General features: G+C 40.4%; 1 protein-coding gene across 1 annotated transcript in view; it reads left to right on the forward strand.

Annotated features, from left to right (window-relative positions):
• The first annotated feature begins 49 nt into the window (after nt 1-49).
• kin (Kin17 DNA and RNA binding protein) overlaps nt 50-26,703 on the forward strand; it is a 36,856-nt gene continuing 10,202 nt past the window's right edge. The window contains exons 1-9 of the mRNA XM_063072733.1: nt 50-210; nt 8,558-8,652; nt 14,032-14,075; nt 14,982-15,104; nt 16,901-17,082; nt 17,813-17,861; nt 19,549-19,603; nt 22,776-22,893; nt 23,911-23,961. Of these exons, the coding sequence (XP_062928803.1) occupies nt 97-210; nt 8,558-8,652; nt 14,032-14,075; nt 14,982-15,104; nt 16,901-17,082; nt 17,813-17,861; nt 19,549-19,603; nt 22,776-22,893; nt 23,911-23,961 (831 nt within the window). The 5' untranslated portion in view covers nt 50-96. The remainder of the gene's footprint in view (nt 211-8,557; nt 8,653-14,031; nt 14,076-14,981; nt 15,105-16,900; nt 17,083-17,812; nt 17,862-19,548; nt 19,604-22,775; nt 22,894-23,910; nt 23,962-26,703) is intronic.

Raw genomic sequence — 26,703 nt, forward strand, 5'->3', positions numbered from 1 at the left:
ATAGCTGGCGTCACCGGTTTTTGCGTCGTTAGGACCCTGTGCGGTGACGTAGCTCTTGTGTGTGTTCGAGTCGCTGGTTTCATCGAAGCGGGCAGGATGGGCAAGGCCGAGTTCCTCACCCCCAAGGCAATCGCCAACCGCATCAAATCCAAGGGGCTGCAAAAGCTGCGCTGGTATTGCCAAATGTGTCAAAAGCAGTGCCGGGACGAGGTGAGTTGGTGTAAGGCCAGGCGGCCAGACGGTTCCAGGTCTCCTGTAGAAGGAGAAGCGGCCCTCACGGAAGCACTGTGTGGGATCAGAGGCGGTCAATCCCTCCAGTCCTGATTAAGGATCTCTGCCTGAAAAGTTGGTTCTTTATTCCTTTCCATACAAGCTGCCTGACCTGCTGAGATCCTCCAGCATTTGTGTTACTCTGCATTTCCAGCATCTGCAAAATCTCGTGTTTTTAATTTCTCCAGTGTTATTTAAATTCGAATATGTTTTAATATCACCGGCATATGTCTTGAAATTTGTTAACTTTGCGTCAGTGGTACAATGTTATACATAATAATAGAAAAATTGTGAATTACTATCATATATAATCCACGCGCAAAAAAAAGTGGTGAGGTAGTGTTAACACGAGGAAATCTGCAGATGCTGGAAATTCAAGCAACACACATAAAAGTTGCTGGTGAACGCAGCAGGCCAGGCAGCATCTCTAGGAAGAGGTACAGTCGACGTTTGGGGCAGAGATCCTTCGTCGGGACGAGGTGAGGTAGTGCTCCTGGGTTACATGTCCATTTAGAAATCGGATGGCAGAGGGGAAGAAGCTGTTCCTAATTCGCTGTGTATCTCCTTCCCAACGGTAACCATGAGAAGAGGGCATGCCGTGGGTGATGGGGGTCCTTAATTATGGACATCGCCTTTTTGAGGCATTGCTTCTTGAAGATGTCGGAGGCTGGTGCCCATGATGGAGTAGGCTAAATTCACAACTCTACAGCTTGCTTTGATCCTGTGCAGTCGCCCCACCCCATGCTGTATGGTGGTGCAGCCAGATAGAATGCTCTCCATGGCACATGTACAGAAATTTGTGTTTTTTTGTGACGTACCAAAGCTCTTCAAACTCCTGATGAAGTATAGTCGCTGTCTTGCCTTCTTTATAGCTGCATCAATGTGTTGGGACCAGGTTAGGTCCTCAGAGATATTAACACCCAGGAACTTAAAATTGCTCACTCTCCCCACTTCTGATCCCTCATCTTACTCTTTCTGAGATCCACAATCAGTTCTTTGGTCTTACTGACATTGATTGCAAGGTTGTTGCTGCGACACCACTCAACTAGCTGGTATATCTCGCTCCTGTATGCTCTCTCGTCACCATCTCAGATTTTGCCAACAGTGGTTGGATCGTTGGCAAATTTATAGATGTAATAAGTAATTAGAGTTGGTTTACTATTGTCAGATAGGGGATCAGTGGCAGCCAACCTGTCCACTATGCAGGATATGGTAATTATGAGGAATTGGATTTGGTTTATTGTTGTCACATTTATTTTACTTGCACAATTTGTCTGTTTGCTCATTAGTTGTTTGTCAGTCATTGTTTATGTATAATTTTTATACTGTATGTACTTTAATAGTAAGTTTACTTTGACATTGACATTTGGGATCTGTAGCAGCCTGTCCATCCAGTGTTTTACACACAGGGTGGTAATTATTTCACATTGGAATTGGTTTATATTGTCACGTACTGAGGTACAGTGACTCAAGAGATTCTGTAGAAGCTGGAAAGCTTGAGCAGCTCACTCAAAATGCTGGTGGAACTCTACAAGTTGGGCTTGACGAAGGGTTTCAGCCCAAAATGTTGACAGTTTTTTGGGGGGGGGCAGGAATAAACAATCAGTCTTTGATGTTCCTTTGGATTCATCAGCTGCATGGAGAGGGAGAGCCTGCTGTATGGGCAACAGCTTGCTCTCCATTTCCTACTGCCCTGGCTTGTGAATCTCATAGATCGCTAGGACGCAACATCCATGGTTGATCTCGACCATTGGAGGGCTTCAAAATGCAGCTGGTTTGCTGAGTTTTTCCACCTTTTTGTATGAGGTACAATTAAAATCTTTGATTTACGTTCCAACTATATGGATAATTTCTTTACAACAGCGTATTGAAGTAGTACAATGGAAAAGAGTAATAGACTGCAGAACAGCCGGATACCACCAACTCTGACTCCACAAAGCCTTGTGATCTTGTCTTGCCCTTTGATGCCCCAGGAGCTCACTGATTTTCTTAAACTCCAGTATTACTAAAACGGGATTACACTGGATGTTACTCCTATCATTTGCATGGTATCCCCACTCATTATTGGATTGACATTTTTTTTAATCATCTCAATTGTCAGATCACTTTATTCCATCAGTGCATTGAGATAGTGCAAGGTAAAATAATAACATAATAAAGTGTTACAGCTATAGTTAAAGTGCAGTAGACAATAAAGTGCAAGGTCTTACCGAGGTAGATCGTAGGTCAAGAGTCCAACTAATCGAACTGTTCAATAGTCTTGTAACAGTGGGATAGAAGCCATCCTTGAATCTGGTGGTGCGTGCTTTTAGGCTTTTGTATCTTCTGCCCAATGGGAGGAGGTTAGAAGAGAGAATGTCTGGAGTGGGTGCAGTCATCCACTCGAGTTCCTTCTGCAGCCCTTTGCCTCTTCCACCAATCACTTCCCAACTTCATTCCCTTTTTCTCTCGTCTCCCACTTTATTGCCTTCATCCTTCTGGATTCACCTATCACCTGCCAGCACATACTCCTCCCCTCTCCCCACCCTTTATTCTGACTTGCGTCCTCTTTCCAGTCCTGAAGAAAGGTCTTGGCCCAAAATTTTAACCGTTTATTTTCCTCCACAGATGCTGCTTGATCCGCTGACTTCTTCCAGCATATTACATGCATTGCTGCAGAATTCCAGCATCTACAGTCTGTCCTGCGCCTGTGAATTCATATTTTTAGTTTACTTTCATCAAAAAGTTTTACTATTAACCTTTAGCAGAGGTGGTGGGTGCATGTTGCATTTTACTGTGGATCACTATTGTTCAGAAATACTGGAACGAAAAAAAAACTAACTTGGAGGAACTCATTCAGGCAGTAACTGCAGACCAGGAGTTCCCAACCTTTTATATGCCATGGAGCATTACCATTAACTGGAGGGTCCGTGAATCCCAGGTTGGGAACCCCTGCATGAGCAGTTGATGTTTGGAATTGACATCCTTTGTCTGCATTGAAGAGAGGAGGGAAAAGTTTTCTTCAAAGTGAGCATACCGTGGCGAAACTTTGCAGTGAAGTATTAAAAACGCAAACACGAGGAAATCTTCAGATGCTGGAATTTCAAGCAACACAGCTCTTTTGCAAGAGACAGGGTGAGAAGAGGAATAGTCCAGATAGCTGTGAGAGTCAGTAGGCTTATAGTGCGCATCAGTAGATAAGCTGTCTCTTAATAATACTTTTACTCTTAATAATTACTTCTTTGGCTCCTCCCACTTCCTCTAAACTAAAGGTGTAGCTATGGGCACCTGTATGGGTCCCAGCTACGCCTGCCTTTTTGTTGGCTTTGTGGAACAATCTATGTTCCAAACCTATTCTGGTATCTGTCCCCCACTTTTCCTTTGCTACATCGACGACTGTGTTGGCGCTGCTTCCTGCACGCATGATGAGCTCATTGACTTTGCCTCCAACTTTCCCCCTGCTCTCAAGTTTACCTGGTCCATTTCCAACACCTCCCTCCCCTTTCTAGATCTTTCTGTCTCTGTTTCTGGAGACAGCTTATCTACTGATGTCTACTATAAGCCTACTGACTCTCACAGCTATCTGGACTATTCCTCTTCTCACCCTGTCTTTTGCAAAAATGCCATCCCCTTCTCGCAATTCCTCCATCTCCGCTGCATCTGCTCTCAGGATGAGGCTTTTCATTCCAGGAGGAAGGAGATGTCCTCCTTTTTTAAAGAAAGGGGCTTCCCTTCCTTCACCATCAACTCTGCTCTCAAATGCATCTCCCCCATTTCACGCATATCTGCTCTCACTCCATCCTCCCGCCACCCCACTAGAAATAGGGTTCCCCTTGTCCTCACCTACCACCCCATCAGCCTCCGGGTCCAACATATAATTCTCCATAACTTCCGCCACCTCCAATGGGATCCCACCACGAAGCACATCTTTCCCTCCCCCCCCCGCTTTCCGCAGGGATCGCTCCCTATGCGACTCCCTTCTCCACTCGTTCCCCCCCCCCATCCCTCCCCACCGATCTCCCTCCTGGCACTTATCCTTGTAAGCGGAACAAGTGCTACACATGCCCTTACACTTCCTCCCTTACCACCATTCAGGGCCCCAAACAGTCCTTCCAGGTGAGGTGACACTTCACCTGTGAGTCGGCTGGGGTGATATACTGTGTCCGGTGCTCCCGATGTGGCCTTCTATATATTGGCGAGACCCGACGCAGACTGGGAGATCGTTTCGCTGAACCCCTACACTTTGTCTGCCAGAGAAAGCAGGATCTGCCAGTGGCCACACATTTTAATTTCACGTCCCATTCCCATTCTGATATGTCTATCCACGGCCTCCTCTACTGTAAAGATGAAGCCACGCTCAGGTTGGAGGAACAACACCTTATATTCCATCCAACCTGATGGCATGAACACTGACTTCTCAAACTTCCGCTAATGCCCCACCTCTCCCTCGTAACCCCATCTGTTATTTATTTATATACACACATTCTTTTTCTCTCTCTCCTTTTTCTCCCTCTGTCCCTCTCACTATACCCCTTGCCCATCCTCTGGGCTTCCCCCCTCCCCCCTTTTCTTTCTCCCTAGGCCTCCACTCCCATGATCCTCTCATATCCCCTTTGCCAATCAACTGTCCAGCTCTTGGCTCCATCTGTCCCCCTCCTGTCTTCTCCTATCATTTTGGATCTCCCCCTCCCCCTCCCACTTTCAAATCTCTTACTAGCTCTTCTTTCAGTTAGTCTTGAAGAAGGGTCTCGGCCTGAAATGTCGACTGTACCTCTTCCAATAGATGCTGCTTGGCCTGCTGCGTTCACCAGCAACTTTTATGTGTGTTGAGTGAAGTATTAAAGTGAGATGTGAGAGCTGTAGATGCTGGAATTTAGTGCAGCACACAAAGTTCCGGAAGAGGTGTCAGGCTGAAAAGAATTGATAACGCAGAAAAGATTCAAAGTTTCAGTTTCATCTCCTTTAATATGTATGTCAACGATTGCCATGAAATATCAGCTCCTTCTTCCAAAGATGCCACCTGGCCTGAGCATTTCCAGAGCTTTGTTTTATTTTAATCCTCTTGCATCTCTGTTATTTTGCTGCAGGATTTTGGACTTAACTGGGGAAACACATGATGTGATTAGTCCAGATGCAGTTTTTTTTATTGATTTGTGCATTTTTTTGTTCACCTCTTTAATGAGAAAAAAATCCTTCTGATATTTTTTCATATTTATTTTAACTATTGTGCATTTTAATTAACATTGAGTATCTGCTAACTTCAGAGATAAACATAAGCGGTCATGTGCTGTAATTGGAATGCTGCTGCAAGCTCGTTTGTTATCTCCTTTCACTTTAAGCCCAAAAAGGCCAGGATGCTTTTTTTTATTCCTGACTAATATGAAAGAATAGTACAATTACTCTGCATCCTTTCGCAAGAAAACAGCTTTTTGTTGTTTTAATTATTTTGATAAATATTGTGAGTTTGGAAAGGTTATCACAGACTTTGGTTGTAAATCCTATGAGCTGGTTTGTTCTTCTTTGTTCATCCTAAGTTTGCCAGCTCAGAAGAAACTTTCTCTCTCTCTGGTGTACCGGAGGGCAACCAACATCAGCAAGAGTCAAAGCTTTCTTGAACAGTAAAGGAAATACTAGAAAAGAAGAAAATAATAATGAAGCGAGTTTTAATACTGGAAACAAATCCTGTTAAGAGTTCTGTTGCTTGAATTAAGTAAGGGGAATTTAATTTGGTAGAGTTGAAAAGTGTCTCTAGCATAATGGGACATTTTGTATCATTTTTGCAGCTTGTTAAATAGATGCAGAACTGTGCTTATGAAATTCTTCTGTATTGGAGCAAAATTTGAGTAGTGGAATTCTGGGTGTATTTATTTAATATTGTGCATTTCACATCTGCATGAAGACAAATTTCTTCCCAGTAACTTCAAATTGATGGCTGGTTCTTTGCTTGTGAAGATCAGGTGGGAAAACTCCATCACTGTAGGACTTTTCTTCCTGCCTGCACTGCATAGGTTTATAATGAGGATTGGTGCGCGCGGACTGATTCTACTCTTCAGGCCAGGGAAAGTTCCACAATGGCACAGTGAGCTGCTATGATTGCGGCGGCCGGAAGGCAGTAGATTGAGAATCCGGGTTTTCTTTCTCCTAGATAGACTGCCTGGCAAGGCTAATGAGTCCCTTCTACTTGGGTTTGGAATCTAAGTTGTCCTTCTTCTGGGCTGGCTGCCAGCCAAGGCTGATGAGCCCAGCCTACCCACCCAGTCGTACTGCTGGACACTCGGTCGCATCCTTAGTGAAAACAGGGATGCCACGTGAAAGTATTGCTACGGGCACAGTAGTGTAGGAGAGGCCATATGCAAGTCTCCTACTGCATGGCAAGCCAAAAAATGGTCCTGCGGTGATCGCTACCCTGGAAAGGTGAGGTTATTTAAGATGCTTCACTTTCCTTAAGTGAGCTGTTCATCCAGCTCAGCACTCACCTATTAATGCTTGAATGTTGTTTTCTATTTTGCAAGTGCAATTTTAACTTGTTTTGAGGAGACTGGTATTTGAAGCTGTCTATGCAACAAGATCGGAGTAATACTTGGGCATGGTCTGATAAGTGGCAACTAATGCTCATGCCACGTGAGCCAAGTAGGACTATCTGAACTGATTTTTAGGAGCAATATGCAAAACAAACTTTTCATTGTACCTGAGTACATATATGACAATCATAAACCAATACCAATGTTACAAGAGACCAACCACTTTGCTTGATAATCGAAGTAATTTCTATCACAAAATTCCCACTTACATATTGGGGTGTGGGGGGGGAGTTCATAGTTTATCACTGTGCAGAACCTTAATTGAATTAAACTCGGGATTATACGTGACATTTACTGTTTTGGAGCAGCAGTACAGTGCGAAAATGTTAGAAACTATTATAAATTATGAAGTATATAGGGCGAAGTGGCATTCATGGAGTGTTCAGAAATCTGTTGGTGATGAGAAGAGAACATATCCTGGTTTTGAGGGTTGTTAGTGCCTTGAGTCACTGCGTTTTGAAGGTGTCCTCGATGGTGGGGTGGGTGTGCCTGTGAAGGAACTGGCCGAGCCTGCAAGCCTTTGCAGCTTCTTGTTGCCCTGTGCATTGGAGCCTCCACCCAGGCAGTGATGCAACCAATTGAAACGCTCTCCACCATACACCTGTAGAAATTTGCAAGTGTTTTATGGAATTTTTGAACAAAGTAGAACCTTCTTCATGATTGCATCAATCTTTTGTGGCCAGGACAAGTCCTCGGAGATGTTAACACCCAGAAAATGACAAAAAACTGCAGATGTCTAGCTGTTTTATGGAAAGTAACTCACTTTTAATTTTCACTAGGCTAAGCTTTTCCACTACTTTTGAGTTCTAATAAAGATCCTTGACAAATATTAATTTGTATTCCTTCCCACATAGGCTGATTTGTTAAGTTTTTCAAACATTTACTACACTTCCAGCATTTGCCGATTCCTTTGATTTTCATTTACTGTTCAATTCACAGTCACTTCCAGGAATACTGACTTGTGAATTTCTCTTTTTTTTTTTGACGAGATTTCCATCTCTATCTTTTTTGTCTTTTACACAGGCAGTGGTTTCTCTTTTCCATCTTGTCTTTAGAGATATTCCTTTTTGTCTTTTTCATCCTTCTTTCACCTTTTGTGTAACATAAACTGTCTTGTTTTCTTTGTTATCCAGTTCTGACAAAGGAACTTCGAATTGGAGCCTTAACTGTTTTTCTTTCCACGGATTCTAGAAATATTCAGAAGATCAGGCAGCATTTTAATTAGTGATGCATTGAAAACTGGAGTCAGTTTTGATTTTTGTTAAATCAAAAATCCACTTTGAATGTTGTGGCAAATTGTAAGCGCAAATGCAGGAATAGACAAGTACCTACCTGCATAAATGTAAAGTGTCACATTAAAGCTCAGTGACATGAAACACTGATTCAATAGGGATTAATTAATGGATCTTTCCACATAAGAAAATAATCGCAGAATATTGTTAGGTAAATTTTTATCACTGTAAACCTACTGCCACACATATCCAAATAAAGTGCAGCATAAATCAAGAATGATATGAACATCTCACATAGGTTGCACATCTCAATTGACAGGGTTTGATTGTCATTTTATAAGGTAACAGATGGCTGAAGATATTTCAACTTGGGAGTCACATGATCTATTTTAATATTTTGATCTGAAATTTCATCAGAATGAGGGTTAAGTTAGATGGCTAGTGATATTTCAAAAATATATTGTGTGCACTGATATAATTTGTGTTGAATTTCAGAATGGTTTTAAATGTCACTGCATATCGGAATCCCACCAACGACAGCTTCTGCTGGCATCTGAGAACCCACAGCAATTTATGGATTATTTTTCAGAGTATGTACACTGTTTCAATGCTTATGTAAACATTGCTAATGAAGATTGAAAGCTGTGTTAAGTTTTTAACAATCTATAAAATTTTAAAACATAAGTTGCTTACAAAATGTGTATAGTTAATTCAGAATTAATTATCTGATAGATTTTTTATGTGTAAAAATTTTTTAAAAGTTTAAAAAAAGCACAACCGATAAATTAATGAGTAATATTAATTATGCAATATTTGGCCTTGTGCTGATGTAGCTGCTCCAAAGAAGTCAGTTTCCACTAATCTCCAATTTGAGTAAAAAATGCCAGGAAACTCCAGCATATCAAAATAACTTCCTGTCACTTGCTATCTGCTCCATAAGTAGCTCTTGTCTTGTTCCTTTGCCCTTCCCTTTAAATAAAATGTAGCTGATAAAATTCAGCATTATGAGTATCAACCTTTATCCTTTTCAGGCCAGTTTCTATCTTTCCTTTTCACAAGTGTCTAATTCCCCTTGTTTCAATGACGCATACAGTTTTCTATAAGCTTAAATATTTCTTAAAAAGGACAACTGAAAATTTTTTTTTGTCCTTTGTAATTTTTAGTAATTAGCTGTCTTCAAAGGTTTAATGGTTTATCAAGTTACAACTTTTTTTTAAGGAAAACAACATTAATTGTGTGTAACATACACAATGCTGGAGAAACTCAGCAAGTCAGGTAGCATCTATAGAGAGGAATAAGCAGTTGGAAGTTTTGGGACCAAGACCCTTCATCAGCACTAGACTTGCTGAGTTCCTCTAACGTTTTATGCATGTTGCTCAAGATTTCCAGGATCTGCAGAATCTCCTGCGTGTTCAAATTTTTCCTGAATAGTTGATCTAACAAAGGAATCAATTGGATTTTTCTGACATTATCAGGATTATTTGGAAGCGAGCATACATTTTATTTAGCAGTAAATTACCTGATTTTATTTTAATTTTGTTAGTGTGTGGTTTTTTTTTTGAACCTGTGGCCTTATGTTTAGAATAGCTGTTGCTTAATTCTGAGAAACTTTCATCCAAGCAACTTGCGTTGCTGTATTTGAAGTAAAGCTAAACAGCTATTTGTAGGAACTAACAACACATGGCAGGGTTGAAAGAAGAAGCGTTGTGAAAGCTCTTGCAAAACTTGAACTTACAGCACAATTGCAGATTGGCAGATGTGATGTTGTAGGCATCATTGAATCATGGCTGAAAAATTATAGCTGGGAGCTTAATGTCCCTGTATTGAACATGTATCGAAAGGATAGGCAAGAAGCCAGAGGGGCTATCGTTTTTCCGTTGGCAAAAAATGAAGTCGAATCATTAGGAAGAGGTGACATAGGGTCAGAAGGTGTTGAAACATTGATAGAACTAAGGAAGTGCAAACAAAAAAGACCCTGTTGAGAGTTGTATACAGACCCCCAAACAGTAGTAAGTATGTGGCCAACAAATTACAATGGGAGATAGAAAACGCATGCCAAAAGGACAATGATACAAGTCATGAGAGATGTCAATATGCACATAGATTGGGAAAATCAGGTTTGTGCTGGATTCCAGGAGGGGAAATTTCTAGGATGCCAACAAAATGGCTTTTTAGAGCAGTTTGTGGTTGAGCCCACCAGAGGATTAGCTATTCTGGATTGGGTGTTGTCAATGAACCAGAATTGATTAGAGACCTTAAGGTAAAAGTACCCTGGGGAGCAAGTGGTCATAATATGATTGAATTCATCCTGAAATTTGAGAAAGAGAAGCTAAAGTCTGATATATTAGTATTACAGTGGAGTAAAGGGAATTATAGAGCCATGAAAGAAGAGTTGGCCAGAATTGATTGGAAAAGAACACTAACAGTAATTTCTGGAAGCAATTTGGAGGGCAGCGGATATGTCAAAGAGGAAGAAGTATTCTAAAAGAAAGATGACCCAATCGTGGCTAATGAGAAGTCAATGCCAACATAAAAGTTGAAGAGAGGGCATATAACAGAGCAAAGATTTGTGGGGTTAGAGGATTGGACAGCTTTTAAAAACCACTAGAAGGCAACTAAAAAAGTCATTAAGAAGGTAAAGATGGAATATGAAAGTAGGCTAGCCAATAATATTAAAGAGGATACCAGAAGTTTCCTCAGATGCATAAAGTGTAAAAGAGGCAAGAGTGGATATTGGATCACTGGAAAACAATTCTGGAGAGGTAGTAATTGGGGACAATGAAATAACTGATGAACTGAATAAGTATTTTCCATCAATCTTCATTGTGGAAGACACTAGCAGTGTGGTGGAAGTTCCAAGTGTCGGTGGCATGATTTGTGTGAGGTTACCATTACTAGGGAGAAGGCTGTTGGGAAACTGAAAGGGCTGAAGGTCGATAAGTCACCAGGACCAGATGGTGTATACCCCTGAGTTCTGAAAGGTGGCTGAAGAGAGTATGGAGGCATTAGTAGTGATTTTTCAAGAATCACTAGATGCTGGAATGGTTCCAGAAGACTGGAAAATTGCAAATGTTATTCCACTCTTCAAGAAGGGAAAGAGGCGGAAGAAAGGAAACTATAGGCCAGTTAGTCTGAGCTCAGTAGTTGGGAAGATGTTTGAGTTGGTTAATAAGGATAAGGTCTCAGGGTACTTGGAGGCACATGATAAAATAGGCCACAGTCAACATAGTTTCCTCAAGGGAAAACCTTGCCTGACAAACCTGCTGGAATTCTTTGAAGAAGTAACAAGCTGGATAGACAAAGGAGGATCAGTTAATGTTGTGTACTTGGATTTTCAGAAGGCCTTTGACAAAGTGCCATATATGAGGCTGTTTAACAAGCATGGTATTGCAGGAAAAAATCTAGCATGGATAAAACAGTGGCTGATTGGCAGGAGGCAAAGAGTGGGATAACAGGAGCCTTTTGTGGTTAGCTGCCGGCGATTAGTGGTGTTCCATAGGGGTCTGTTTTGGGACTAATTGTTGTTACATTATATATCAATGATTTGGATGATGGAATTGATGGTTTTGTTGCAAAGTTTTCAGACCCTATGAAGGTAGGTGTAGGGGCAGGTAGTTTTGAGGAAGTAGAGAGGCTGCAGAAGGACTTAGAGTAGGAGATTGGGCAAAGAAATGGCAGATGGAATACAGTGTCAGGAAGTGTATGGTCATGCACTTTTGTAGAAGAAGTGAAAGGGTTGACTATTTTCTAAATGGAGTGAAAATACAAAAATCTGAGATGCAAAGAGACTTGGGAGTCCTTGTGCAGGATTCCCTAAAGGTTAATTGGCAGTGAGTCTGTGGTGAGGAAGGCAAATGCAATGTTAGCATTCATTTCAAGGGGAATAGAATATAAAAGCAAGAATGTAATGTTGAGACTTTATAAAGCTTTGGTGAGGCCTCACTTGGAGTATTGTGAGCAGTTTTGTGCCCCTTAAAAAGGATGTGTTGAAACTGGAAAGGGTTTTAAGGAGCATCACGAAAATGATTCCAGGATCGAATGGCTTGTCATATGAAGAGCGTTTGATGGCTCTGGGCCCGTATTTACTGGAATTCAGACGAATGAGGTTTGACCTCGTTGAAGCTTATCGAATGGTGAAAGGTCTTGATAGCGTGGATGTGGAGAAGATGTTTCCTATGGTGGGAGAGTCTAAGACCAGAGGGCACGGTCTCAGAATTGAGGGGTGACCTTTTAGAACGGAGATGATGAAGAATTTCTTTAGCCAGAGAGTGGTGAATCTGTGGAATCCTTTGCCACAGGCAGCGGTGGAGGCCGAGTCATTATGTACATCTAAGGTAGAAGTTGATAGAATCTTGATTGGTCAGGGCATGAAGGGGTATAGGGAGAAGGCAGGAAATTGGGGCTGAGAGGAAAATTGGATTAGCCTTGATGAAATGGCAGAGCAGACTTGGGGCCAAATGGCCTAATTCTGCTCTTATATCGTATGATCTTATGGAAACATGACAGGAGCAAGGACCACTTGGGTGAATAATGTGTTTTTTACATTTGTGTTTATTATTCTAGAGGAATATTACATTAGAGGCTACCTAGCCCACCATGCCTTCACTTAATCCCATTGTGAAACATTGGCATACTGCCCCTCAACCATGCTGAGATCCTCCTTCATCTTTTACTTCAATGCCACCTTCCTGCATTTATCCCATTTCCTTGACTCCTTTAATATCCAAAAATCTATCAGTCTCTTCCCTGAATAACTTCTGCAGGGGGAGTTTTCACAACCCTTGGGTAGAGTATTACCAAGACTCACCACCCTCTGGGTAAAAATGTTTCTACTGGCTTCTAAGACTAAACCTTTGACCCCAGGTGCTGAATATCCTACATCTAAACCAGCTTTCAGAAGTATTTTCTCAGCAATTTTATGAACAGGATATGCACAAAATGCTGGTGAAACTCAATCAGGTCAGGCAGCATCTATGGAGACGGATAAGCACATTTTTCCTTGTCCCTCCATCTCATGTCGAGTTTATTTGTCACATGAGCAAGTATGGTGAGGTAAAAGTACTATTAAAAAAACATCTTTGCAGCAGCATACAGGCACGTAGGTTGAGACGATAAAACACACAGCACGTAAGTTGTACGTTAATTATACATATGCAAGGCAGTGAAGAAAAAAAACATGTAAGCAACAGAACAAATCAGTAAAATGTCCATGGTAGTGTAAGAAGTGACTTACAGCTTTCCATTACTGAGGTGGGTTTAGGGTTGTGCAGGTCAGTTCAAGTGCCTAATGGTTGTAGGAAAGTAGTTGATCCTGAAGCTGTTAGTGTGGCACTTCAGGCTTCTGTATCTCCTGCCCAGTGGTAGCAGCAGGAAGAGGACATGACCTGGAATGTGCGAATCCTTGATGAAAGATGCTGCCTTCTTGAGACAGCAGCTGCTATACATGCTTTCAAATGAATGGCTGTGCCTGTGTGGACCTGACTCCACTATTCTCTGCAGCCTGTTGCTTTCCTGTTTACTGGAATTGCCATTAACAGGTCATCATGTTATTCCTTAGTATTGTGGAGGACCCATTTGATGCACATAATCTCACCACTCAGGATTTTAAAAAAAATTCAGCAAATTCCTGCCTAAAGAAATTGCACAAGATTACAGAAAAATCTTGTGTCAATGGCGAGTGTGATCAGTTTGTGCTGATAAGCCACATCTGGAATGTTTCTTTGAAAGAGTGCTTGTTATATAGTGTGGCAACTCCAATGGAGGATGGGAAAGTGGAAAGAAAGTAACTGAGCATTAAATACAGAAAAACTTGAGATTTTTTAAATAAATTGTTTAACAATTTTTTACAATATGCCCCTAATGGCTTTTGTTTTAAATGACTGATCTTTTTATGGCACCGTGGTTATATTCTAAAGTGTTACATTTCTGTGAAGTGCTCAATTTAATTTTGTTTTTGTCTCCCTCTTCAGAGAGTTTCGCAATGAATTTCTTGAGCTGCTTAGAAGACGTTTTGGTGAGTTGTATATTTTCTTTAATAATGCACAATGTCATTAGATCTAGCTGAACAATGCAGCTGCAATTTTAAAAAAATGTAAGCTACTGATGTATAAAACAATTTGCTGTTGTCTCAACTCTTTTGAAATATTGTTACTTGCATTACTCTTCGAAGTATTGCACTTCCAAGAGTAAAGCGTACAATCTGTTACAAATGCATCCCTTTATTTAGCATGCTTTTTATGTATTGACACCATTGGTCCTCATTCCACAATGAGAGCAGATTTCTTTCCCTTATTTTCCCTTTAGGCTGTTTACTGAGAAATATGGCTATCGGAAATTCTAAGTGAATGTTGTAGTGTTTCAGTTCAAATAAAGTCACAGGAACATTGAACTGAAACACTGTAATATTCACTTTGCATTTCTGATGGCCTTCTTTCTCAGTTAACAGTCTAGAGGGAAAGGAATCTGTTATCATTATGGAATGAGATTCTATGGTGCCAACTAATACATAAAAAGCATACTCAGTAAAAGATTGTATCTGTGACAGATTGTATGCTTTATTCTTCGAAGTACAATTCTTTGGAGAACAATGCAAGCAACTATATAATTTTGATGTCTTGAGTGTTCCTAGATTGCACCACATATTGTTGGGTTGACCATAAAAAATCAGCAATGATCTGAATTGATTTCCTCTGGTGAAGGCTGGTGCCATTGGCTTCTGCCTCTATCAGCTCAAGTGTGTTTGCGTTCTTTACATTTTATGAATAACTGAGGAAGCTGGGGAATCCGATATCCACTGCGGTGACATCATGTGGGACACAGCATGTAAATGTGCTTGCTATATTTTTATTACATATGTTATCAGCAGTAATCAAAATAATTTAATATTGCAATATGCCATCATATGCTTTTTTAAAAATAGGAACGAAGCGCGTTCATAACAACGTTATCTACAATGAATACATCAGCCACCGAGAACATGTTCACATGAATGCAACGATGTGGGAAACGTTGACTGACTTCACCAAGTGGCTTGGCAGAGAAGGTGAGTAACTATTGCACAGTTATTGTTATTAGGTTTATCTCTTTAATCTTCCTCTTTTAAATAGTTCACCCTATTAGTTTTGATTAACAAGGAAGAAATTTTAAGGTATTCCTTCCCCCCACATTGACATAAAAAGTTGCCAAGCTCGAATATCACCAAACAGCTACATATTTAAACTGGTCTAAAATATTTTCTTGCAGGTTCATTCCTTTGAGCATTTAGTAAAAAAATGAGTCATTATCACATTATAATTTTCACATCAAACTTAAGATCAGGTCAGCATTTTGAAATTCAAACACTTTAGTGCGTTGGTTTGGATTGAAGAGTGGTTATCATATCGAAGACAAGAGTTGGAATAAGCACTCTTTTGTAGGCTGGAAGCTTGTAACTAGTTAAGTGGACCAAGGATCAGTTCTTGTCACTCAAATATTTACAATATAAATGACCTGGAGGAGGGGGCAGAGTTCAAGGTATCCAAGTTTGCTGATCATACAAAAATAGATGGGAGGGAATGATGCTGTATTAGGACTCTGCTGCTGCATAAAGGCAGGTTGACTGAACGAGTGACAGCTTGGCAATAAGAGTTTACTGTGGGAAAGTGTGAAGACATGCACTGAAAAAGCAGACTATTATCGAAGTGGAGAAGAAAGGGAAGTGAGGAAGGTATTGGGGGGGGTAACACACATCAAAGTTGCTGGTGAACGCAGCAGGCCAGACAGCATCTCTAGAAAGAGGTACAGTTGATGTTTCAGGCCGAGACCCTTTGTATGGGGGGTGTCTGGATGTTGTGCAGGAATTGCAAAGATTTGACAGGCAAGTACAGCACATGATTTAGAAGGCGAATGACATATTGGCCTCTTTTGTAAGAGGTTGAAGTTTAAAAATTGTCATTTTTATACAGGGTATTGGTGAGACCACACCTAGAGTACCAATTTTAGTAGCTGTGTTAAAGAAGCAATATATTAGTATTCACACACAAAGTGCTGGAGGAACTCAGCAGGCCAGACAGTATGTATGGAAAAGAGTATATTTGACGCTTTGGACCTGAAATGTCGACTATGTTCCTTTCGGTAGATGCTGTCTGACCTGAGTTCCTCCAGCATTTTGTGTATGTGTGTGTGTGTGTGTTTGTTTGTTTGTTTGTTTGTTTTGCTTGGATTTCCAGCCTATGCAGATTTTCTCTTATTTGTTAATATATTAGCATTGTAGGCTGTCTGAAAATTTGCTGAGCCAAATCCTAGGATGAGAGGTTTGTATGACCATGAGTGACTAAAGGAATTAGAATGATATTCTTTGGAGTTAGGAAGAATGAGGGGTGATCTTATTGAAACATAGGGTCCTGATGGGGCTTGACCGGGTAGATGTTGTGATGTGTTCACTGGTGGGAACGAGGGGACATAGTTACAAGACTAAGGAGCAGTCACATAAAACTGAGGTGTGTATGAATTTTTCAGAGAATCTGTGGAATTCTCTGCCCTCAAAGGTTATGGAGGCTAGATTATTGGCAGTATTTAAAGAAAATGTAAGTTAAGTTTTTTGAAAGATCTACGAATTGAGGCCTATGGAAAACTGACACAGTGGAAAGGAGGCCTAGGACAGATCTGCCATAAATGCTGCGACAGGCTGAGTGGTCTACTCCTCGTTTTCTTCCATTTTCATGAACCTTCACAAATTGTCCAGCACACTGTGTAATGACTTCCTCTGTATGAAGAGACTGCAAGACAAGATTTTCACTGTATTTGGTACATATGACAATAATACACCAATTGAAACTCATAGTGTACCCTTTCATTCAGGTTACTGCAAAGTGGATGAAACACCAAAGGGTTGGTACATTCAGTACATTGATCGTGATCCAGAAACCATCTGTAGACAACAGGAATTGGAGAAAAAGAAGAAGCAAGAGCTGGATGATGAGGAAAGAAATGCCAAGTTTATTGAAGAGCTAGTTAGAAGAGGAAAGGAAGGAAAAGAAGAGGTGAAAAAGTTAATAATTTGCACAAAAAGACCATTTTTGGTACTGTTATAAACTCTTGTAATTATGTCACCCATTCTCCATTGGAACCTTTCCGATTGCTGTCCACCCTACCCAATTTGGTCAATGTCACAAGAGAGCATGACAGTGGTTTTCTTTTTCTCCTTGTCTCCTTAGATTATGGCATGCAAGAGTAGTTATTACATTCTTCTGTATTTACTTTTATGTTGGTGATCCATCTCATTTTATAAGTGCCTAAGTTCCCTGTACATTATCTGTAATGCCTTCATTTGACCCAGTATGATGATCTCAACAGTGTCCCATGATCCCCTCCATCTCATTCCTCAACCACTTATAACAATACAAGAACACATGCTGGGTTTCTGTATATTTTAAGATGCAGCCTGCTTATAATGGGATGTTCAGTATAATCTCAACGACAGAGTCTCCACTGGAAACATCAACGGTTCCTCCAGCATTTTCTGTGTGTTGCTCTTGATTTCAATGATCTGCAGAATAGAATCAGAATCAGGTTTATTATCACCGGCATATGTTGTGAAGTATCTGTGTTTATAACGTGAAAACGAACCATTGTCTATGACCCAAATGGAGTTTGATTGTCTCTGAATGACAATTCATACACCTTCCTGACTTCCTCACTCCTGCGAACTGTCTTGGTCATGGTCAGTGTGCTATTTTTGTTAAAAATATCTATTTTTTTTTAATTGTTTAGGATGTCCCAGTTTTTACAGAACTGAAGAGAGAAAATGAGGAAGGGAAAGGTATGCTTTGAGGAATGTACTGTAAGGATATTTGTAACTTCGTAACTTCTCTAAGGCATCACTGCTTATCTTTCTAATTCTGGATTTTTACCATTTGTCATTTAAAATCCTGTTATTACTGTGAGTGGGAAGAGTTTTGTGACAACTTTGTTTTCGGCTTGTGTTCTACCAAGCATACTCTTTCAAATGCAAATTCATGTAAGTAAGAACCCAAGCCATTTGAATCAGTGTGACCCAGCATTGGTATTCATTGGGGTTTTTTTTGGCAATTGAGATGATATTGATTGCATGATCCAAACATGGGGGCGTTTTGATCTAGTAATGCATTTCTGAATTCTTCACACTTCCTCTTTTTGTTTTAGTGAAGTGAAAGTTGCATCTGAAACTTTCATAAACATGTTAGCAATTACATGTGACTTCTCTAATCGTACCATTGAAAAAGTCACTGAATTTCGATAAGACCTAGTAGCAGAATTCGGCCATTTGCCCCACCAGGTCTGCTCTGCCATTCCATCACAGCTGATTTATTATCCCTCTCAAACCTCTTCACCCTATAACCTTTGACACTTTTACTAATCCAGAACCTATCAACCCCTGCTTTAATTATACTGAATGGCTTGGCCTCCACAGCTGTCTGTGGCAGTGAATACCACGGATTCACCACCCTCTGCCTAAAGAAATACCTCCTCATCTCTTCATTTCTAAGTTAGTTCCTCTCATCCTCTGCAGTATGCATTTCAAGCAAGGCGTTTTATATTCTATAAACTTTGGAATTCTCTTGCCTGTTTTTGTTTTAAGTTGTTCTTTTGGATTGGTGATCAACCTTTTGGTCACCTGACTTAACTCCTTGTGTGGCCCAATGTTATTTCTGAAATTTGGTCAGCTTGAAAATTCCATAATTGAATTAAATTTGTTCCTTTCCTATCTTTGTATCAAAGAGTTGAGGCTAAAGTTAACCAAGCTGGTACTTTATTATCTGATGTTTTTCAAAAAAGCATTTCAACTCAGCAGAGACTTGCTAGTTATGTTTTGTTTGACGACAGTACTCTCCAGCACTTGAGGACATGTTGCTGTGTTAAAAGTGCTCTTGTGTGACTAGCTTGTTAGGAATTAAAGGTCATGGTATGGGATCTATCCATAAATGTTTTATGTTGAAATGCATTCTAAAAGGGCTAGTTTTGTGTCAAATTTGAGATTATAAAGTAGAAATTATAGCTTCTGCTTAGTAATTTTTTTCCCTTTTACTCATTATCTATTTGTCATACAATTAAGTTACAGAAAATTTATTTTGTTTGAGCGATAACTCTCTTTATTCCTGGACTGAAATATATTTTAACTCCCTGAAGTTTAGTCATTTATTTTCAATTGATATGCTGTAAATCAGTTGTTTCATTCCCACCCAGTTTATGTTTGCATGTTCAAGTGGGAATTTTGAACTATTAGGATTTGGCTTTGAAGGTCCTGCTTGCCTGAAGTCTGTCAGCAGAGTTGATAGTCTCTTCAGGAGAGTTGATCATTTTTGGATAATTATTTGCCTTTTATGTGGATAGTGATTTGATGGGTGGAATTGATCATGCAAGTTGCCTTTATTCAGTACAGTGGATATGCCATAGCAAACTCAAAACAATTTAATGTATGAGCATTTTAAAATCATGGATATAAATGCAATTTCTTTTATTTTGATCAGTTGCCTTTAATTTAAACAAAGGACAAAGTGCTTCAACAGCAGCTTCTAAATCTAGGTAAGGAACCTACTTTGTTAATAATGAATTACTTGAATGTTTATGTATGCATCTTCTAATATGGCAGGAAACAGTGCAGTTTTTCTAATTAACTTTATGAAATTCTATGCTGAGTGTGAGTAAGCTGCTGACAGTTCATTGTTACTGAAAATAGAAATCATTTGAAAAAGGAAAGGTAACTTTCAAAGGTTCAGTATGTAGAGTTACTTGTTTTAAATTCACCTTACTCTGTACTCTTCTGTTGTTAAAACACCATTCTTTTCTCCCATAATTAGCTCTCCTCTTTGCATTTTAATATGCGCCGATGTGCTGCTTTGCACTATTAATGCACATAATTTTCTTTTGGGCATTTTCTTACGGTCAAGGGTAACCTGCTGTCCCCTCCAGTTTTCTGGGTTCCCTGGTGACTGATGCAGCTATTTCAGGAACCATTGATTCCTCTATGGTGGGGACAGGAGATGCCCGATGAAACAGGAGTGTGGGTCATTTGAGGTGTGATGCCTTCTATTACTACACAGATGGAAGTTCTATTTATTGACAGCACACACTTACTTCTCTACTTTAAGTGGTTGTGAGATGAGACAATCATTGTCATCAGGGTAGTTAGAATAGAAACACAGAAAACCTACAGCACAATACAGGCCCTTCGGCCCACAAAGTTGTCCCGAACATGTCCTTGCCTGAGAAATTACCTAGAGTTACCCATAACCCTCTATTTTTCTGAGCTCCCTATACCTGTCCAGGAGTCTCTTAAGAGACCCTATCGTATCCGCCTCCACCACCGTCACCGGCAGCCCCATTCCATGCACTCACCTCTCTCTGCGTAAAAAAAAAACAACACACCACAACAACAACAACTTACCCCTGATATCTCCTCTGTACCTACTTCCAAGCACCTTAAAATGGTGCCATCTCATGCTAGCCATTTCAGCCCTGGGAAAAAGCCTCTGACTATCCACACGATCAATGCCTCTCATCATCTTGTACACCTCTATCAGGTCACCTCTCATCCCCCATTGTTCCAAGGAAAAAAAGGCCGAGTTCACTCAACCTTCTTCAAGGAGGTGTGTTATTGAATCTCTTCCTTTTATCTGCTTGTAAATTCTAGAATAATATAACTGCTTCAGAAGTCAGTTATTGGGCATTTAGATAACATGGCCTATCCATTGTGGTTTGACCTTATGATAGGGTTTTTGGCTTGTGAAAGAACACTTGCTTTGCTTATCCTTTCATGGTCTGACTGTAAATCCTAATTGTTAGAAGATATCATGGTCCACAACTTGGTGGAGGGTTTTGGCCTGCACACATTAATTGTAAGCCCTTCCATGCATACACTTCTATGGATAGGTCATCAATGGCTTAGGCCTGTGTCCAAGCATGTAAGCATAAGCATTATTTGCATACAGTTGCTCTAGTTTTGGAGTGTAATTAATGTAGGCTATAATGGTGCAACATTATGGCACGGTAGTGAAAAGTAAAGGCAGTTGCAGCTCTGTTTGACATCAGATTTCAATGAAGCAAATATGAAATGGAGTTGAACTTCTATGGGCTGCTGAACTAGAAGAGGTTGTTTCCATAGTCCTTCCTAATTAATAGAATTCGAGACTAGTGAAATTGAAAAAAATATGTACTATGTATTGTACTACCTACGGAATACTGAAAGGCCCAAATAGAGTCAACTTAGAGAGTATATTTCCAATAATGGAAGAGTTAAGGACCAGAGAACATAGACTCAGAATAGAAGGACATCACTGTAGAATAGAGATGAGGAGGAATTTCTTTAGTCAGAGGGTGGTGAATCTGTGGAATTCATTGCCACATACAGCTGTGGAGTCCATGTCTTTGGGTATATTTAAAGTAGGGGTTGATAAGTTCTTGATTAGTAAGAGGGAAAATAAATCAGCCCTGATTGAACAGCAGAGCATACTCTGGTCCAAATTCCTAATTCTGCTCCTATGTATTGTGGTTTGCTGCTGTTTACAGTTTTCTTGGTTATCATGTGGTGAAGATCATAACTGCTATACCTCCAGATGGATGGATTCAGAAGTACTTCTTCTATTGAAGGGAGACAGGTTGAGGAGGTATCTCTGTAGTTACCAGTTTTAATTATAACATTAAAGGTGTTCATGCTTATAACATCTCTGAAGTTCTCTAGTTTATTCTTCTCTCCCCAGATTTGGATGGTAAGGTTTTTGTGACTGAAGCTTCCTATCATAAAAATGTTTACAACTTGCACAGGGATGCATTGTATTTACCTGGATTCATTATTGTTTTTAGTAGGGATATGGACTTTCCAACTTGTCAAACAAGGTAGATGACAAGACTGGACCAACTAAGTTGTGGTGGAATGCAGTCTGTTGGATTCTGGTATTTTAATCCAATGTTTTTTTCCACAAGTTAGGAACGAGGCACAAAACATGTTGCTTCACAGTTATTTTGTTTAGAATTGATAGAAGAAAGAGAAATTGAAATATTCAGCGATAGTCTACTAGTTGAGAGAGACAAAGGAACAAAGATAGTGCCTTGCATAGAACAGCTATTTTTATATCACAGAGATAAGAAAAAAATTCCAGTCATATCTATAGAGAAGAATCAATCAATTAGAAATCACTTATTCAGTACTGCTGTACCAAATTAATCAATGAGGAAGTATTTATTCAACAAAGAAGCTTCCAGAGCTTTCCAGAATTATACTTGGTACAGCCACTGGAGGCATATTAAACTGTAATACCTAGAAGAATTACTTATATAAACACATGCTTAATTGTCAAACTGCAGAGAAAATAGCAATTAAACAGTCTAATCTAAGAATTAAACTGTTGGATCCAATGGTGCTCCCATCAGAATGGAGTTGTGGTTGAAGAGCTCTTTTAAAGTAGGTATTGACTGCTGTCTGTCACTGACGATGTATGCCTCTCCCTGTTTCTCAGGGTGGATTTGACTACAGGCTGAGTGGCATGGCTGTGTTCTCATTAGCTGCATGTTCTCTATTCAGAAGGTTCGATCCAGTCTGTTAAGAAAACATTAGTTGAGTGATCTCTTACCATTATGCTGCACAAAAGTTTCAGCAGCCTACAAACAAATTACCAGACCACAGCTGAGCAAGGGGGTTATGGTGGAGCTAACTGAGTGGGAACAAAAATAACCAAGCCACGCATTGCATGTTTTTCAGTATTTTGACGCCAAATCCATTGCAAACAATAGCATCAGTAAAACGAAAGGAATCGGGTCCCACTTCTTCAGAAACAAAAGACAAGAAGAAAAAATCTGCATTGGATGAAATAATGGAGGTAGACTATTGCAGTCAGTTTCACTTTATCCCTCCTATTTTTTTGTAGTTGCAAAGAATAAACGTGTGTAGCTCTGTTACACATCATTATCAGATGCAAATGCAGAGAACGGTGGCTTGAATATTTCTGAAGATTATGGATCAGGAAAGAATTATAAAGTGCAGGTGAAATGACACTGGAGTGAGCACCAGGAGTTCTGCTTTATTTGAGGTATTAACATTTAGCTTATGGGCGTGCAGGATGACATTTCTTATTTGGAAATGATATCAAACTTGAACGTGGGGTTAAGTGTGACGGAGAATGGTGCAGCTGTGTGGAGTTAGCGTGTTCTCCATGTGTCTAGATGCATTTCCTCCTTTGCTCCAATTTCCTCTTGCATCCCAGAGAAATGCAGGTTGCTGGGTTACTTATGGGGTGGCATGGGAGCATATTGGCTAATGTAGCGCTTTACAGCACCAGTGATTGGGGTTCATTTCCCACTGCTGACTGTAAGGAGTTTGTAAATTCTCATGACCATGTGAATTCCCTCTGGTGCTTTTTTTTCCCCCCACTTTCCAAAGATGTAAGGGTGAGTAAGTTCTGGACATGCTACTACATTAGCACTAGAAGCATGGCTGTTCCCAGCATATCCTCAGACTGTTTGCGTCAGTGACCAACACAACACATTTCAATGCACGTTTAAGTATACATGCAACATAGCTAATATTTAACTCTTAACCTTTAATTCACCACTAAATTGCTTCAGGTGTATCAGTGAATGATAGGGAAATTGATGAATCAGGAACAATTCTTTTAAAGAAAAAAGAGATAAATCTTGGATGAGTGTAAATGTCTGTAAAGTTCAGCGTGTACTTGAAAGGCCAGTGTCTGTGCTGTTTGTCTGTCTATAATGCTAATGTTAGATTCTGCTGAAGAAGAGTATCTTACTGGTTTATGGTACTAGTTATTATATTGTGATTTCTACATAATATGCTTACCTTGAATTAGAAGTCTTAATTTTGAATATCTGTGTTTTAGTTTGAAGAACAGAAAAAGCGAAGTCTGAGAAGAGATCATTGGCTTCACACTGTAAGTTCAAAAATTTCTTTGCTGTCTGGCTACAGATTTGCTTTCTCACCTAATAATATAATTATTTTGCCATGGCTGGTGTGTGGTATTATTACTTGTAAAACGGTTTGGTTTCTTTTATGGCCCAATGAATTTTCTGGATGGGTGGAATAAAGCTGTGAAATTTTGTCCTCCTAGCTAGGATTAATCCAGCAACTGTTAAAATGGGGTGGGGGAGAAGACAACAGAAATCATTAAAAATACTCAACAGGCTATGGAGAGAGTAGTTAACATGCTAGTTATACAACTTGAGGAAGGGTTAAAGTAAGCTGTATATGATAGGGGGGACTGAGATTGGAAGTTGTATAAATTAATGCCAGTGATTTCCTGGAAGATGAATGGCCTATTATGTGATGTCCAGAGGGAGGAATGCAAATCTGTTAGAGAGCTTGCATAAGTTTGAAGTCAGTGTTGGAGTTAGTCCTCGAAGAATAGAGTGCAGCAAGTTCAGAGTCGGGAGAGATGAGAGTGACTACCTGGAATGCAAAGGTTGGGATGCTCATTGTCAGCAACAAAAAAATCAAGAGAGCATGTTTAAAAATTGAATTTAACACAGTCACAATAAAAAAAAAAGTAGCCCCTAGTTGAATCACTAATGAATGTTCTTCCATTTGCTATTGAAAGTTGCCTAAGGCAGAATTAATTTTTTTTCCTTGACTTGCTCATCTAACTGGTTGAAGCTTACCCCCAAGCTCCATGCAGCAATAAGTAACTTGTATTTCACAGAACTATTACTGGAGGTGCTTTATCTTCTGTGGGGAAACGTGTGGTCATTCATCGGTAGTTTTTTGCCTGAATTTTAATCGCTATCGGAAATCATTGATCATCTCTTCACATGGGTTGAGAATGACCCTTGAGCAGCAGCACAGAAAAAGACCGTTCAGCCCACTAAGTCCGTGTTGAGCATTGAGTACCCATTTATACTAATCTTGCACTAATCACACTGTTTTACATAGAAACATAGGAAATAGGTGCGCAGGAGTAGGCCATTCGGCCCTTCGAGCCTGCACCGCCATTCAGTATGATCATGGCTGATCATCCAACTCAGAACCCTGTACCAGCCTTCCCTCCCATACTCCCTGATCCCTTTAGCCACAAGGGCCATATCTAACTCCCTCTTAAGTATAGCCAATGAACTGGCCTCAACTGTTTCCTGTGGCAGAGAATTCCACAGGTTCACCACTCTCTGTGTGAAGAAGTTATTCCGAATCTCGGTCCTAAAAGGCTTCCCCTTTATCCTCAAACTGTGACCCCTCGTTCTGGACTTCCCCAACATCAGGAACAATCTTCCTGCATCTAGCCTGCCCAATCCCTTTAGGATTTTATATGTTTCAATAAGATCCCCCCTCAATCTAAATTCCGATGTGTATAAGCCTGGTCGATCCAGTCTTTCATCATATGAAAGTCCTGCCATCCCAGGAATCAATCTGGTGAACCTTCTTTGTACTCCTTCTATGGCAAGGATGTCTTTCCTCAGATTACGGGACCAAAACTGCACACAATACTCCAGGTGTGGTCTCACCAAGGCCTTGTACAACTGTAGTACTACCTCCCTGCTCCTGTACTTGAATCCTCTTGCTGTGAATGCCAGCATACCATTCGCCTTTTTCACTGCCTGCTGTACCTGCATGCCCACTTCCAATGACTGGTGTATAATGACACCCAGGTCTCGTTGCACCTCCCCTTTTCCTAATCGGCCACCATTCAGATAATAATCTGTTTTCCTGTTTTTGCCACCAAAGTGGATAACCTCACATTTATCCACATTAAATTGCATCTGCCATGAATTTGCCCACTCACCTAACCTATCCAAGTCACCCTGCATCCTCTTAGCATCCTCCTCACAGCAAACACTGCCGCCCAGCTTCATGTCATCCGCAAACTTGGAGATGCTGCATTTAATTCCCTCATCTAAGTCATTAATATATATTGTAAGCAACTGGGGTCCCAGCACTGAGCCTTGCGGTACCCCACTAGTCACTGCCTGCCATTCTGAAAAGGTCCCGTTTATTCCACTCTTTGCTTCCTGTCTGCCAACCAATTCTCTATCCACATCAATACCTTACCCCCAATACAGTGTGCTTTAAGTTTGCACACTAATCTCCTGTGTGGGACCTTGTCAAAAGCCTTTTGAAAATCCAAATATACCACATCCACTGGTTCTCCCCTATCTACTCTACTAGTTACATCCTCAAAAAATTCAGTGAGATTTGTCAGACATGACTTTCCTTTCACAAATCCATGCTGACTTTGTCCGATGATTTCACTGCTTTCCAAACGTGCTGTTTTCACATCTTTGATAACTGACTCTAGCATTTTCCCCACCACCGATGTCAGGCTAACCAGTCTATAATTCCCCGGTTTCTCTCTCCCTCCTTTTTTAAAAAGTGGGGTTACATTAGCCACCCTCCAATCCTCAGGAGCTAGTCCAGAATCTAAAGAGTTTTGAAAAATTATCACTAATGCATCCACTATTTCTTGGGCTACTTCCTTAAGCACTCTGGGATGCAGACCACCTGGCCCTGGGGATTTATCTGCCTTTAATCCCTTCAATTTACCTAACACCACTTCCCTACTAACATGTATTTCCCTCAGTTCCTCCATCTCACTGGACCCTCTGTCCCCTACTATTTCGGAAGATTATTTATATCCTCCTTAGTGAAGACAGAACCAAAGTAGTTATTCAATTGGTCTGCCATGTCC

This window comes from Mobula hypostoma, chromosome 20 (genome assembly GCF_963921235.1).
Source record: "Mobula hypostoma chromosome 20, sMobHyp1.1, whole genome shotgun sequence".
Taxonomy (NCBI): Eukaryota; Metazoa; Chordata; class Chondrichthyes; order Myliobatiformes; family Myliobatidae; genus Mobula; species Mobula hypostoma.